Source organism: Crinia signifera, chromosome 5 (assembly GCF_055691185.1).
Source record: "Crinia signifera chromosome 5, ASM5569118v1, whole genome shotgun sequence".
Classification (NCBI taxonomy): Eukaryota; Metazoa; Chordata; class Amphibia; order Anura; family Myobatrachidae; genus Crinia; species Crinia signifera.
Genome location: NC_139221.1, coordinates 22807410 through 22824323, shown reverse-complemented (window position 1 = coordinate 22824323; position 16914 = coordinate 22807410). Strand labels below are relative to the sequence as shown.

The 16914-nt window shown below is 46.6% G+C and overlaps 1 protein-coding gene across 3 annotated transcripts in view; it reads left to right on the top strand.

Annotated features, from left to right (window-relative positions):
• The window catches only part of ANXA13 (annexin A13), an 85076-nt gene extending 68367 nt beyond the window's left edge, over positions 1 to 16709 (top strand). For all 3 annotated transcript variants that reach the window (XM_083186770.1, XM_083186772.1, XM_083186771.1), the window contains exons 9-11: positions 1007 to 1082; positions 7752 to 7864; positions 16431 to 16709. In XM_083186770.1, the coding sequence (XP_083042896.1) occupies positions 1007 to 1082; positions 7752 to 7864; positions 16431 to 16550 (309 nt within the window). In that variant the 3' untranslated portion in view covers positions 16551 to 16709. The remainder of the gene's footprint in view (positions 1 to 1006; positions 1083 to 7751; positions 7865 to 16430) is intronic.
• The last annotated feature ends 205 nt before the right edge of the window (positions 16710 to 16914 follow it).

Below are 16914 nucleotides of genomic sequence, written 5' to 3'. Positions count from 1 at the left end.
AACCACCTTAGACACAACATTACAGCAATTTAGTGACTACAAACATAATTGTTTCTAGCTCCCTACAGTATATAAATCAGGAAAAGGAGGATAAATTTGTCCACTCCCGCAGCCACACCCCAATCTATACTGCCACTCCCCCAGTTCATAAAGGCCACACCCTTTAATCTTATCAACTACTTCCCATTTAAACATTATCCTACCTGTCTATGGGCCCGCAGATTGAACGTGCGCATAAGCGAGTTGTCCCTGTGAAGGCAGCCACGATGACACCCTGCAGCCGCACTTAAGCCAGGACTAAAGGTTCCCATACACTAGTAAGATCTATCTTCAGATCTGGGTGGTTGGAACAAAAACATGGTTATGGATGAGTGACAGTTTGTCAGTTTTCCAGCATTTCCAAGCAAATGGTCAACTGTCATTTGCTCTCATCCATAACCATGTTTTTGTTACAACCAGACAGATCTGCAGATAAATCTGCGTGTGTATGGCCACCTTTACTCGGGGCTGCGATGGGGAGAAGGTCACTGATGATGTCAGTAGCCCTCCCTCCTAACAGCAGGGGAACGTCCAGAAAACACATGGCTACTGCCCCCAAATGGCCGCAGGGTGTTAATGACCATGCGAACAGCCAGCGATGGCATTCGCAGCCGTGCACATGGGCGGTTGGTGGGACAGCATTTACCTAAACTCCGGGGTCCAAAAACTTGCAGCACAATGATCAGGTCTGAATCGGGCCCTATGGCTGGGTCAGATAATGTCACCGTGAACAGAAAAGAGAAGACAGTAAAATAGAGGTAGGCAGAAAAAAAAGCAGAAAAAGGGAACAGAAGACTAAAAGATGGTGAGAGGCGTTATTTAAACGCAATAAGAGGGATGCTTTTCACCTTTAAGGAGAACACAACATGATCAACACACAGGTTTAGTACATGGCGGGGACTGGCAGGACAATATTAGAGGAACATGCAGCAGTGACTTAATAATTGTCCACCTCGTTCTCTTCTAGCTGCACGGGAAAAACATTGAGGACGTAATTGAAAGTGAGACATCCGGAGACCTGAAGAAAGCGTATCTAACAATCGGTGAGCTCCATTACCCTTACTGTCCTGGTTCTCCTATTATTGGCTGCTTTGTTCTAATACTTCTGCTGCCTCTTATTGATCTTTAGTTAAAGTGACCAGAGGTTCCTCAGATGGGCCTCATACTTATGTGGTTTCTGAAGTTATCATACTGCCGGCAAAATTGGGATTAAAAGCTACGATGTATGACATCTACTCTACGGAGAACCACCCAAATATTCCTGCAGTCAGTAATGAGTGAACTGGGCGGTCCAGGTGGCTCGATAGGGGAACACGTTCTAAAGTGCTTCATGGTGGCTCTGCTCCCTGCTTTGCAATGCTGGGAATCACGTCTTTGCACCGTAGTGGTAGAAGAGGAGGGAGCACAAAGATAAGGTCATGGCACCATGCACCCACCGCCTCCCTCCTGCCTGTGTGTTGTGTCGATTTTAAAAATGTACAAAAGAAAATTAAAAATTGTTAACAATTGGGGAATGACAATGGTGCAGATTTTGGCATGGGAGGGATGGAGTCAGGAGTTTGATTCCAACCAGTTTTTTATTTGAGTGGAGTTTTTATGTCCTCTCATGTGTTTGTGGGTTTCCAATGATGTATCCGGTAGATTCTGGTGACCATTGGACACTGAATTGCTTCACAACAAATAGGCTTCCCGCAAAAGGTACAACAGTATGTCTTGCCGACGGTCAAGATGCTGAAAGTCTGTAACCGACATCAGAGTCCCGGTACTCTGACAAGGGAGCGAGTGCAAAAAAGCCCCTTGCAGGCAAGGTGGACCCCCACGAGGGAAAATATCCCGTTGGTTGGATTCTGCCTGGCAGTTCGGATTGGCATTTTGATGTTGGTATACTGACCATCGGGATTCCGACCATCGGCCAGTCATCCGGCAACCACAGGTGCACACACGCCCCTCTTTCCCCCTACTTGAAGGCCTCCTGATTGGAGAGGGTATGCGCTCGTTCGGTGGACAGTGTCTAAGTCGACAGTGAATAGGTTGACCACTATTGTTTGACATGTAGAGGGTTGACACATGTAGAAGGTTGACGCATGTATGCGGTCGACATGCATTTGGTCGACATGGAAAACGGTTGACATGAGTTTTTCCTAATTTATTTATTTTTAAACCGAGTTGGATATAATAGTTCCTGATGCATGGCGAGCGCAGCGAGCCATACGATGCGGACGCGCTACACTAATATGGTGCCCATGTCGACCTATGTTGACATCAACACAATAAACCTGATAAACCCATGTCGACATTTGCCATGTCGATCTTTTGGTTGTGTTGACCTTTTGACCATGTCAACAGATTACATTCCAATTTTTTGAGGTGTCGACTGTCAACTGGCGATCAATAGTGGTCGACCTATTGACTGTTGACCTAGACTCTGTCAACCAAACGATCCACACCCATTGGAGAAAGGGTGTTGTTCTTTCCTGCACCACAGAGGGTTTACCCTTTCTTCCAATGTGGAAGATGTGAATCAGCTGATTACTTTTGGGGGTGGGGCCATACTTTCAAGTTATAAGAACCTCCCCCCATCACGGTAAATCACATGTCCTTGCAGAAGCAGCAGGGCCGAAATGATACTGATTTGCACCATTTTAGCTCCGCCTACTCCATACGGGATGCCGGTGGTGCCCACTTCTCCTTTGATCTGGGGGACTACCCAAAAAAATGTGAGTCTCCCAAGACTTCTGAGAGAATAAGGGAGGTAATCAATCTCCAGCCGCTATTCCCGACGGGGGAAATAGCGGCGGGGCCCTATTCAACGCCGTCTTCCCCGACAGCATTGAACAGGGAACTCGGCAGAACGGGCCCGACTCTACAAGCAGTCAGGCCCGTTCTGCCAAGAACGGCCGGGAATTGTCAAGCTCCTGGCCGCAGCTCTGCGATTTCTGTCTGTTTCTCGCGGCCACACTCCCTTTTTGGCGCTTGGGAGGTGGGACATTGAATCCCGCCTGCGGAATCACCTTTGAGCCAGTTGAGAACGGGACAGCATCCCGGCTGTCGGGGCAGCCCAACAGTCATGACCCGGTATTGAATAGTGTGCCAATGATGGGTACTACCATGATGGGTTTTCTACCATACCCCCCAAAAAATTTGGTCAATAGGCAAAATGGATGAAATAATCCAAATACATGACCATTTTCTGTAATTACTGATGCAGTGCTTTTATCATCTCATGTAGAACTCCCCGTGCCGGATTACACAGTTACAGTCGGTATTTCTGTACATGTGTTTTCTATTACTCATAGCTGTCTGTAGTCATGGTGTAACAGAGCTTCAGTGTAGATTCAGGGTAACACTGAACAGCGTATGCTACCGTTTCAGTTTACATATGAACATTTCTATTTTAGGTGTCTAATGGTGGTTTAATAATGATCAGCAGGTCCACATAAATAGAGATCACTATTTACTATAACACGTGTACTATGTAAGCAGCTCTACATAGCGGAACTGATGCAGAGTTTGGCCCCAATAACTAAAGCCATCTCCAGATGGCTATTGTAGCCCATGAGATACATTCCACAAAAGTGTATGGGAGAGGAATCCAGAGAATCCCTCTCCAATAACTGCAGCTTGCATATGCATAAGCAATCACTTTACTTTTTACACTTCCTTTTGATTGGAGCCCATGTCCAGGCAGAATGTATATTTGGAGATATATGCGATATAAGATTTTATTTGAGGCATTTGTTAATATGCCTCCTAAAAACACAAAGCGTTGTCATGTGACTGTATAGAGGTTTTGAAATACGCTTGGATTCTTCTTCCAACAGAAGTCATTCTGGGCCTGTTTACTATGAGAAACACTTACAGCGATGGGGGCAGCGGTGCTAGATGTACCCAGCGACGCATGACTCATAGGCACCACATGTGCCAGGAATTCTGCTTGGGAACTGACTTGCTAATATGTCTGTGCGGTCTCACGCATGTCCTGCCCCGGTCCTGACCTGGCTCCTTCTGCGAAGGATTCCAGGGGAATTCCTATTAATGTCTGGCTCTAACTAAATCTCGTCGCTGTGTATGAGAAATATGGATGATGAAGTGCTCACCCATCCACCCCACAACCCTGCCTTATGGTGTACGTCCGACTGGGCCAATCCCTGACTCTCCATCTGTTGTACAACTATGTACAAGACCATCTACCAGCATTCTGGGATATATAGTTCTATAGCAATGGACAAGTTGCTGAAAACTAACACAAACACGAAAAGTGAGATATTACTTGCCCGCTCTTTCCCGGAGGCATCGCTGCTGTGCCCTGTGGCCGGGGGGGGGGGGCTTTTTATTTTATTTGTGATGTTAATCCCATGATCCCGGGAATCCTGGGACTGAGCATCTTTTAATTAAAAGGCCCCGGGATTAGCATCCCGGTATCTGGATTGTTGATAGACTGACTCTAGGCTGACAATCATAATGTCGACCACTATTGGTCAACAGTCAAAAGGTTGAGGGGGTCCCTATCCAATAGAAAAAGAAACGGGGGGTTATCGGGACAAAGGCTCCCCACCCTATCCCCCCACCCGTGGGACACTGAAACCGGCAGGAGGGACAGCAGGACTGTGTCCAATTAGGATGCATGTATACCTGCTTTGTGTAGCAGCAATTAGTTGCACACAGTCACTCAGCGTTAGTATCCATCTGAATATTTTTTGCCCAGTACTAATTGGCCATAATTTAATCAATTATTATTTGTTTCTTATATGTCCCATTAGGACAAACCATTTTTTTTCTTCTTATTTTCTCTCCCAATATAGGTACTGTATACTTGGTCTTTTTAAATTGATACATTAAGAGTGAAGCTGAAATTCGCTCAAAACAGCAGGTTTGATTGGCTTCCAGCTCAAAGCCGCCCAGTGTGTACGGCCCGGCGATGAGCGCTGGAAAAATCACCGGGAAAGCCGTTCATCCGCTGGTAATACCAACAGATGAGCGGCATTGAGGTTGGCTTTGCATATTGCTGCTCTATGCAAAAAAGATTTCTTCTTTTGTCTGATGTTTGATCCTCCCTTCTTCTTACTGTCTAACATAAACCTTCACATTTTAAAAATTGTAAGGCACCTGTTTTATTATAGCGATTGACCTTTAACACTATCTTAACTCTATGTTACCCCCAGAAATAAATCCTACGGACACATCTTATCCCTAAATATAACGACACGGACAACAACTGCATAAGTTAAAAGGTCATGGATATTTATTAACTGGTATGACCCTATTTGTAACGGGATGGCTAGGAAAGCGCCTGGAGACCAGCTCCGGTCAATGGGTGTTAATAACGGCGGTGACTATAACGCCCCAATTTATAACATGGGCGATGTACGCCCGCATATTTAAAGGTACAGCCCGCGCTGTGATGATCTCACCGCCCCTTCTATGGCATGGCAAGGACACTTCCAGGAAGTGCCCAACGTCCTTCTGTGGAGGCAGGACTCACCAGCCGTCCTGTCAAAGGGGGGGAATACCGCACAGCAACCACCTGTACCTCAGCATGACCGCTGGTCGAGGGCACCTTCCTGTCGAGTTTAATTAAATATTTCCAAAAGCCAATTAGATGATATCCAACAGGCCAGTTAGCAATTGCAACTTTATTAACCAATCACAAAATTCACAGGCTCTTAAATGCACTCATGCTTATGCAGCCCCCGCTTAATCTTATTTGATCACTGGGAATGCTGCCTGAAAAACTTAGCATACTTTTTCCTTTAGTGTCAATATTACTTCATTGATAATTCACCCGTATCATCTGCACCAACCTGACGTACTCTTCTCCCCATGGCCATAGAGAGCTACGGCCTCACACTGCCCCATGCATACTCTCCATAGAAGGTGTATTTGTATCAATAAGTATTTCTTTATGCTGATGGCCATAGACAAGAGGGTAGAAATGACTACAATAATGACACCGTATACAATCCTTCACTTCCTGCAGTTACAAGTACTTGGCGTTACTCTGGTTTAAATCTTCAAGTTATCAATGAGTTGGATGTAACCGTCAGCATTTTACACATAATGAGCAGCCCATGGGGTGGCTGCCCAGGGTAATTCTTGGAGTGTCAACGGTAGCCCCATTCCCCATCTTTCTGCGAGCATGAGTACTGTTCATGTTGGCCGAGTGCTGTTCCTGCCGGCCCCAGTGATGTTCCTATCGCCATCTATGTGTTAGATCTTGATAATTGGAGGAACGTTTGCTGCAACAAGCTGTAGCCTTTATCTCGCATGAAGCCTGGAGATTCCTTGCCTTAGGGACTACAGGGGCGGTGCGGCCACTGTTTGCAGTCTGGCTTGCCCGCTCGGATCCCACCAGGTCTACCATGTACAGCCTGGCTGTGCTCACACCATCGCTGTCCTCCTTCTGTATGGTGACCTGCAATACTTCATGGGATTGGGATGAGGTCTTATTAGCGGTGGTGGGAGCTTCAGAGCGCCGCTTATTCCCCTTCTCCAGCAGGGCCATGGCCTCCTCGGGACTGCTAAAGGAGAATTCAGCAATCCCTTCTATTTCGATGTTGCCATTGGGATCTTCTCTAAGCACCAAAGACCCAGAGGAAGGTCTTAGAAGGTCCCGGACTCTTTCATTGTAGATCTCAGCATATGACAATGATACAGAGAAATTATTTATTTTTAGTCTCTTCAATGGCATTGTATCAGGGTGCGATACATTACTCCGGGCTCACGGGTCTTGTCCATCATTGTAAAGGTCTTCCCCCGTGCCAAGCAAATATGGCAGCATTGTACCCAGATAGGAGGTCACCCACTAAGGGCCTCACTGGGGAATTGTACACAGTCTCCTGGGTCGCTGCCTGGTCAAACACTTGGTTGAATTTGAATGTTGTCTCTCTTGACCCGGTAGAGCGCAGGACGTCATCCTCACCAGGGTCCTGCAGTAGCACAAGAAAGTAGAAGGAAGAATATAAAATAACTTAATGAGGGCTGTGAAACTGGGACCAAATCCCCATCTGTGAAGTATTTATTACTAGGTTCAAACTGTAGCTATCTTTGAATTTGTAGATTTTAAAAGTTGTAGAGTTTACCGTCATATGCATAACTTAGTGATCTATTTACTAAGTCTTGGGGGGAAAAAAATTGGAAAGAGAAAACGTATCAACCAACCAAATTTTACGGTAATTGTCATTATTCAAATCCAGCCTGTAACATGACAGCTAATTGTCTGGTAAATTATCTAGCTCCAAAGCTTAGTAAATAGACCCCTCTGACTTCCCTCTTAATAATACACACACCGAAAGTAAATATGCACAAAGGACCTTACTCTCTGCAGTGGATGCCAGGGGAAGTGCGCCCCCAGTGGCCATATTATAAATTATTTCTGAAAAAATGACCGATTTATTGTGTATAACGCTTCATCTCCTGCAGCTGTGTCCTTTCTATAGTGTTTACTCTAGCACCCGCCAACTTTGAAAACCCATGCAGTTCCTCTTCCCTGCCTGGGGTGTCACTGTCTGTATATCAGCACTGATATGCAAACCAAGCCCGTGTTAGAAACACCACAGCAGACAGCAACACCCCAGGCAGGGAAGAGGAACTACATGGGTTTTCAAAGATGGCGGGTGCTAGAATGAACACTATTTCTATATATCACAGGAGCGATCTACTGACCATGTACAGTTACCCTGTAATAAACCAGCTCATGTCATCTCTTTCTGCAGTACAATGCATTAAGGACTGCCAAGGATATTTTGCGAAGAAGCTTAACAAAGCCATGAAGGGGGCTGGGACAGATGAGGACGTGCTAATCCGAATTCTCGTCACCAGGGCAGAGGTAAGAGGCTGTAGTCTGAGAACGGGCATTGTGCTGCTGGGAGGACGCAGATTATTTCCATATTTGTATTTCACTGACAAGATTATAACATACAGATGTGTCTACGTGCAACAATCCTCCATGCAATCCAAGGTGCACCATACATCATGCGTTAAACGGCATCTTATCTGCAGAGCAAATAGGACACACAAGCAGCTTCTGCTTATTAAAATGATATGCAACATATCTATAATCAGTATATGACTACCGCTGTATCTACATAAGAAATGTTCCAGTGATTTCCTGGAAATCACTTGCCCCATACTGTATCATTTTAAAAGGTGGCACAGTTGGCAGAGCTGGCTTGAGGAGGGGAGCTCATGGGCACGGAACCCCCACTCTGAGAGGCCCCCACCTGTTGCTGCAGGTTGAGTAACTGCTACAGGCATAGTGCCATAGTAAGCGTACGGCTTCCAGGCGCGGACACCTCTACCGATATGCTGCATTGGGTGGCCTCTTTAGTTTCAGTAGGGGCAGTGGGGACTCTGGAACATCCAGATGACCTATATTTGTGATGGCAGTGGGGGAATCCGGTAGAATTATGTGGCTTTCTGGGCAGCGGTAAACTCTGCATTTGCCCGGGAGTCTCTCCGCAGGGTGCAAGAGGATCCCTCCCCCCATATTACAGCTAGTACACACTGCCATAACATAACACACATCCCCCATATCACATCTTCCCACATCCCTGTATACACACCACTATGATACATTACACCTAGGGAGGCCAATCCCGAGCCATTTTTTCATTCCTGGGATTCGGGATTGAAAAACTGTCCATCCCTGGATTCCTGGGATTGGCCTCCTGATATGCCCAATGATGAATATATTACCTCCAACGGAGGAGCTGTGCGGCGGTAGAGGAGGCGGGTAACTCGATGTCCGGGCAAGACGTGGCGGCGTTGGAGGCAGTGCGCGGCTCAATGGAGGAGGAGCTGAGCGACCATTGAGTAGGCGGGTAACTCTATGTCCGGGCAAGACGTGGCGGCATGGGTGGCAGTGCGTGGCAGTGCGTGGCTGCGCAGCGTGATCACTCAGGCAGCGCAGCGTGATGTTAGAGGTCACGCTGCGCAACTACATAGTGTTCCCACGCCGTCACGTCTGCCCGTACTCATAGTTACCCGCCTCCTCCCCGGCCCGTTTAGTACTACACTGGAGAAAGGGATCAAATGCACATACGCATTTCGATCCCATAATCCCTGGATTGAAGCCTCCAATCCCGGGATTCAAATCCCGGTCAAAAATGCCCTAAATCCCGGGATCCTGCCGATCCCGATCCCGGGATTGGCATCCCTAATTACACCCATCCACCCCCATATTACATTCAATACTCACATTATTATACAGACATTCCTCACTTAACGACCACCCGGAATTACAACCCGGGCCTTCGTTTAGCGTCCGTGCTGTGACTGCTCGGATTTACGGCCCGGCCTGCTCGGATTTACGACCTGCCCACCTACCCTCACGCAGTTACGACCTGCCTAGCCTGTTTAGCGACCCGCGTCTCAGAAGTATTAAGGGATTTTAAATATGCTCGTTTAACGACCAATTCACTTAACGACCGGGTCGTAGGAACGGAACCTGGTCGTAAGTGAGGAATGTCTGTATTACATTACACACAGCCAGTTGAGCGCACACATCAATGTATTACATTACACACAGAGCCCCCCACACACATTATATACAGGGTAGAGACTAGATTCCCTTCAGTTTTGATTACAGGATGTGATGTTCAGTGAGGGCGGAAGTTGTTACACGGTCTCACAACGTTTTTTAATTTATCTGTAATTCACCTAGGTGTAGGTTATTTTGTTTAATTTTAGCTGCATTGTACCTTCGCTCGCCACAGATTTATATCCCCCCTCCAGGTATACATAGACCCAGGGCATGATGGGGAAATTGTCAAAACTGAAGAGGATCTAGACACTACCCTTATTTATTTATTACAGCCCCCAGCACACACATCACTGTATTACATTACAGAGCCCCCCCCCACACACACACACACATTATATACAGCCCCCAGCACACACATCACTGTATTACATTACAGAGCCCCCCCCCCCCCCCCCCCCACACACACACACACACACACATTATATACAGCCCCCAGCACACACATCACTGTATTACATTACAGAGGCCCCCCCCCACACACACATTATATACAGCCCCCAGCACACACATCACTGTATTACATTACAGAGCCCCCCCCCCCCACACACACACACACATTATACACATCCCCTAGCACACACATCACTGTATTACATTACATAGCCCACACAAACACACACATTATATACAGCCCGCAGCGCACAAATCAATGTATTACATTACAGAGCCCCCCTCCCCTCCCACACACACATTACATTACACTCAATCACACATTATTATTATTATTATTATATACAGCCCCTCACTACCCCAGTGTACACAGCACTCACCTGGCTGTGTTGCAGCTTCCTGGGAGGTGCAGGGACCCGGGAATGTGTAGGAGGATCCAGCTCACCGCAGGCATAAAGCAGGAAGAGCTGCAGAGCAGTTGCTGGCCTCACGGAGCTCAGTCAGTGGTGGGCGGGGCCAGCTTCCAGGAAGTAGCAGCAGAGCCTTGGCTGACAGCTCTCTCTCCTCCTCCTGATGTAAACAGCAGCCACAGAGTGACTTCCTGTCAGCAGGGCTGCCACGTGCCACCAGAAATAGTGGGGCTCGGGACTGACACATTAGGCAGCCCCGGGCCCCCCCCACACACACACACTCAGAGAATACACACACATATATATACACACACACACTATATACCACGAGTTTACGTGCTTTATATTAAATAAATAATTTATATCACAAGCTGGTAATTAAATTTTAAAAAATTAAATAAAAAAATAAATAAAATGCATCATTACACTGTCTGAATCAATTCTTTGTGCACAGTGAAAGAAGAGAGGGTGAACTGGAAAGCTGTCTCCCTCCGTAACATAAATCAGCCTTATCGCAACTCACTGCAGCGCAAACAATCCCGCAAGGGCTGCGTGTGGGAGAGGAGACGTCCTGTGGCGTGTCAGTGCTATCTCAGGGGCAGATTTATTAAGCTTGGAGAAGAGATAAACTGGAGATAAAGCGGAGAAAAGGTAAAAGGAGATAAAGCACCAGCCAATCAGCTCCCAACTGTCTATTTCAAACACAGCTGATTGGCTGGTGCTTTATCTCCTTTTACCTTTTCTCCGCTTTATCTCCAGTTTAACTCTTCTCCAAGCTTAATAAATCTGCCCCTCACTCACTGCTAGCCTGTTGGGCTGAATTGCATCATGGGATTTGTAGTTTATATTTAACTGCTCGTTGTCTGAGCAGTAAAATATGAACTACAAATCCCACAATCCATTGTTCCTGCTTCTCTGCCTGCCCTGCCAGGTTCCTCCTCTGTCGTCTGACATAGTGGCAGCTGAATGAATCATGGCAGCCGCGCACCCAATGTACTGGTCGGCCAGCCCTTCATGTGCGCTGTCACTCGGTCTCAGGCCCCATTTCTGTCAAGAGCCCGGGACTTAAGTACCCCCAGACCACCCCTCTTGGCGGCCCTGGCTGTCAACACACAGCAGATAGGCCACTGCTACCCAGAGCCCGGCGGTGGTTGGCTGTGATGCGGGTCCCGCCCCCACTAGTTGCAGAAGCACGCATACTGGATTCAAATTGGGGTCCCAGAAACCGGGAGGACAGCGGCGGTTTGCGGGGCAGCAGGAGGCTCATGCAAAAATCATGAGAATCCCGCTGAATGCGGGAGAGTAGGCAAGCCTGGGTAAGATCTATGGGGATGATTCAGACCTGACCACTGCTTTGCTAATTTGCAGAGCCCTGCAATCACATATTCCCCGCCAGATGGAAATCTCGCTGATCGGTGATTAGCTGCAAATCCTCAGCGGCTCACCTTCTAATGATTTTTCCACTTTGTGCAGTCAGCGCGTAGCCCGGGAAGGACTTGGCGGCTGCAATAGAATCAGGCTGATCGAGGCCGGAGCTGACATCTCAGACCCTCCCCTCAAACTCCTGGACCCCTCTGCATTTCCCCTGACACTCCCACAAAATGGCCGGGTGCCACTCACAAACTCCGGCTTCCTGTCACTCAGCCTGCGTACGGCTAGTGGTCCAAAAAGTCACTGGATTTTTTTTGCTGTTTAGAATCACACGCTAATATCTATATGCATACGCAGTCGATCCATAATCGGCCGCTGTGCAGATTCGTACAACCGTGACCATCTATGAATAACCCCCCTATATCTTTAATTGTAGGAAGCAGAAGTGGAATATTTTTATAAACAAGTTTTTATCCAGTAAATCTAACTGCATTTCTGTTCCAAGCTGTTAAGTTAAACAGAACGGAGGGGATTAGTGGCCTGCAGTACAAAGGGAACACTCAGAGGCTGCCCAGGATTGCCACAGGGAGCTTAAAACAGAGATTGGAACGGAGTGAAACTTTTTAACTGTTTAATTTTGTGTGTTTAATTTAACGGGTGTGGATCATTAGGTCACCAGCATTCGACAATCATAAGGTCGACACCATTAGGTTGACATGCATTTAGGTCGACATGAGTCTAGGTCGACATGCAGGAAGGTCGAGATGAGCCAAGGTTGACATGCAAAAAGGTCAACAGGGTCAAAAGGTCGACATGGGTTAGGTCGACAGTCAAAAGGTCAACTTGGGTTTTTTCACATTTTTTGTCCTGAATGCCGATACAGTCGACATGGACACTGAAAAATAGCACCGCGTCCCCTTGCATGGGCATGGCGCCTCACTACGTCCGGCCAATCTTATTCATTCTCCCAACATGTCCTAGTGGATGTTAAGGCATGAAATACCTCCTGCCGGCACATGTCGGCTCAAATAAATTTCAAAAACCACATTGTCGACCTGTTGATTGTCGACCTAACCCATGTCGACCTAATGACCCTGTCAACCTAACCTATGTCGACCTAGACTCGTGTCGACCTAGACTCACGTCGACCGAATGGTGTCGACCTAATGACTGTCGACCAAAATGCTGGTGAACCCAATCGCTGTATCCCTATTGACCTAATTGATAAATAAACTTCTATGTACTGTAAGGGAAAGCTGGGATCGCATTGCAGTTTAGAGGAGCGGTTGTGATGTTCTCCTGCGACTGCATCCTGGGTAAGTCTAACCTTACTGAGGCTTGCGGTCACCAGCCTGGCTTGCGAGGCCAAGGAAACTGCACCTCGCCTCACAGTCCTTGGCGCGGCCACTCTCGGGAAACAACTATATCGCTCAGAAAGGCCCAAATAGGCAACATCGTTTGAAATATTGCTTAGTGTGTATTCACATTGCAGGCTGTTTATAGTATTCTACTTAAATATTAGTTTGGGGTTTTGGGTTTTCAAAAACACCATTACATCCCATTATCTGATGGTCTATTTGCATTTCAGGGGCCATTATAGATGGTCTATGTTCACCCTTAAATGGTGAATCACACCTTTAGTCTTTATAAGACTTTGTATTGGCTCGCCTGCATCCTGCCTGTAACATTTGCTATATTTGTCTTTCTATCTGTGCTTTTCAGTCATGCCATTATACATCAGGTGGTGGTGGTATGGGCCTTATTCTAGTTCACTCTTTCTGACAAAATCCTTCTTAGATGGACAAAACCATGTGCACTGCAGGTGGGGCAGATGTTACTTGTTCAGAGAGAATTAGATTTGTGTGCGGTTTTACTTCAGTGAGATTTATAATGCAGTGTAAAAATAAAGCAGCCAGTATTTACCCTGCACAGAAACTAAATAACTCACCCAAATCTAATACCCCTTTTACACCGCCGAAAAATCCGGGTCAGCTGCGGATCAGACCCGGATCATCAGCGGTGTAAATGGGGTATATCCGTGTCCATTTACACGGGTCCTCTACCCAGGTCCTGACCTGGGTAGAACCCGGACAGGACCCGTGTAAATGGTCCCGCTGCGGGTGCAGGCACCCGCAGCGGGACCACAGCGTGCAGTGCTGGGGAAGATGTGCCCAGCTGCTGCGGGAGGAGGGGGGTCCCTGCGGCTGCTGAGGGTACCTGTCAGCCTGCGGTCGGAGCTCAGCGGAGGGGATGATGTGTGGGAGGAGGGGGGTCCCTGTGGCTGCTGAGGGTACCTGTCAGCCTGCGGTCGGAGCTCAGCGGAGGGGATTATGTGCGTCGCTGCTGTACCACCCCCCGGCAGCCGGTCCCTGCGGCAAATGGACAGTCAGTGTCGGCGGTCCCTCCAGCGCATGGGAACTAGTATTAGTTCCCATGCGCCAGAGGAACCCCGCCACTGACTGTACATTCGCCGCAGGAACTTTGCGGTTGCGGGGAGAGGTACCGCAGCGGCGCACATCATCCCCTCCGCTGAGCTCCGACCGCAGGCTGACAGGTTCCCCCCCTCCCCTCAGCAACCGCAGGGACTTCCCTCCTCCCAGCACCCGGGGACAGCACTCCCCATCTACCCCCTCAAAAATTGTCTTCAAACAGTAGTAATTATTTATAAATATATATATTATATATTTCTATAAATATATATTGATAAAGGGCTTTGCCCGAAACGTCGACACAAGCCTGTGTTGATTCTTATTTGTTCTATTATTGCTGCCGCCGTGCAGACTTCGTATAATCTTGTGAGTGCCATCTGCAAATTTGTTGCTACATCTTTCCGCTGGGAATTGAGAGGCACCGCAAGTATTTGTACCCTTTAGACGAGTGCCAGGACCCCCTTGCCCTATATATATATATATATATATATATATATATATATATATATATATATATATATATATATATATATATATATATATATATATATATATATATATATATATATATATATATATATATATATATATATATATATGATAGTGAAGAAACAACAGCGGCACTCTGGGGATTTTTAGAAAACATGTATTTTCAGCAAAAAAAGCTTCCAACGTTTCGGGGTATGTGACACCCCTTTGTCAAGGTTATACGTGCAATAATAGGTACATACATGTGCTTACCTTTATCATAACAAGTGAGAAGAGTGAGCAAATCATTGCAAATTATTGCACGTATAACCTTGACAAAGGGGTGTCACATACCCCGAATCGTTGGAAGCTTTTTTTGCTGAAAATATATTTTTTCTAAAAATCCCCAGAGTGCCGCTGTTGTTTCTTCACTATCCTGTACTTCTGTTCCTGAAGGCACCTGGGTTACTTATACTGCTGGAGGAGTGCCAGGCCTACACCTCTACCTCTATATATATATATATATATATATATATATATATATATATATATATATATATATAATATTTAAGGCAGGGCTGACCCAGGTTTAGTGTAAATGGTGCAGACCCAGGTCCGACCCAGGTCAAAGTGCTGTGTAAATGGGGTATAAAGCAGGGTCAGACCCTGGATACTCCAGCGTTCAAAGACCAGGGTCCGACCAGGGTTTTTGGTGTAAAAGGGGTATAATTCTCTCTGCACATTTTACATCTGCCCCACCTGCAGTGCACATGGTTTTGTCCATCTAAGAAGGATTTTGTCAGAAAGAGTGAACTAGAATAAGGCCCTATTTGTGTTGCATTGGTGTACGTCATAGCTGTGCTTTCTGCATTGGAAGTAGTTGTATCCTGAGAACAATTCCATGACAATAAAAAGTATTTCTTATTATGATATAAAGACATAGCTAAAAAGCAATATATACTGTAGTAAAACAGCAGTAAGACCCATACAAGAAAATATATTAAGGAAGATGGAAGGCATTTATACGTCTTTTTTATCCACCATTATTTGTCCATGTCTATTTTGTAGGTAGATTTTATCCTCTATTGGCCTGGTGCTGAAATGTCATCAGCCAATAGGAATTGAAGTCAGTTGACGGAGGTACAACTTTTTGAAGTTATACTACCGCATACATACCTCTCCGGGTGGAGCAGTCCAGCAGCACAGGAGGGGCGTTGAGGATTTGTAGAAATGCTATGCGTCATTATAGCCCCGCCTTCACTTTACAATCCTGGCATTGTAAGCAGGGGAGGGGCTACAATAACGTGATAGAGTGCGATGTGCCTTATGGCCCTGCCAACTTTGCAAGGGTGAGTGGGTAGAGTAGGGAGGGGGAGAGACTTGCCTGCTATCCCAGGGGTCCAGGAGAGCCACACGATTTTCAGATGCCTCCTGGCCGTTTGGGGAGGGTGGACAAGTATGAGCTATTGTAGGATAATCTATGGGTGCATGCAACAGTGAGTCCACCTCGTGACTGACCAATGGGGCACTTACAGTAGCTGCTGCATGATTTAAAGCGCAGGAACGTAGGAATGAAAGTACGTACCTAGTGGTAATTGCTGTTGCACTTTGACATCTCAATTAAATCTTTGCTCCCTGGCCCCTGTTCATCAAAGGGCCACAGCCAAGTATCCAAAATGATATCGAGATGGACACAACACAATAGTCCAATCTACAGTGTATAGTTTAACCCTATAGAAAGTTCTCATTGTTTTATTTTGCCTGGGTTTTTGTTGTTTGTAGATTGATCTGGAGACTATCAAGCAGAGGTACCAGGAGTTGTACAAGAAGAGTCTCACGGATGCCATCAAGTCAGACACGTCCGGCGATTTCTGCAAACTGCTCCTTGCTCTGCTGCATTAGTGACATTTTTGCGTAGCCCAAAGTTAACTCCAAACTTTTTATGCAATGTTCAAACAAAAAGCTATAAACACCTCTAAATAAGGCAACGCGACGGGTTTATGTTTGGAAACAAATGCCTTGAGTAATTGTGTTTCTACAATAAATTCTAAATAGCCTTTGTATTCTTCAGTGTGTCGTCATTTGTCTCTCACAGTCCGTGGGTTGTTTTCTTGTTGTAGCAAAGGAAAGACATAGCTCTGATTGGCTCAAAAGCCTGTGCGGCATTTTAATTGGCCACCGACTTCCTGGGTTGTATAAGCCTTTGCCACGGGCTCTGCTTTGTTCAGCGCACGTGCAGCGGAGGCAGTTGGGGGGGGGGGGGGTG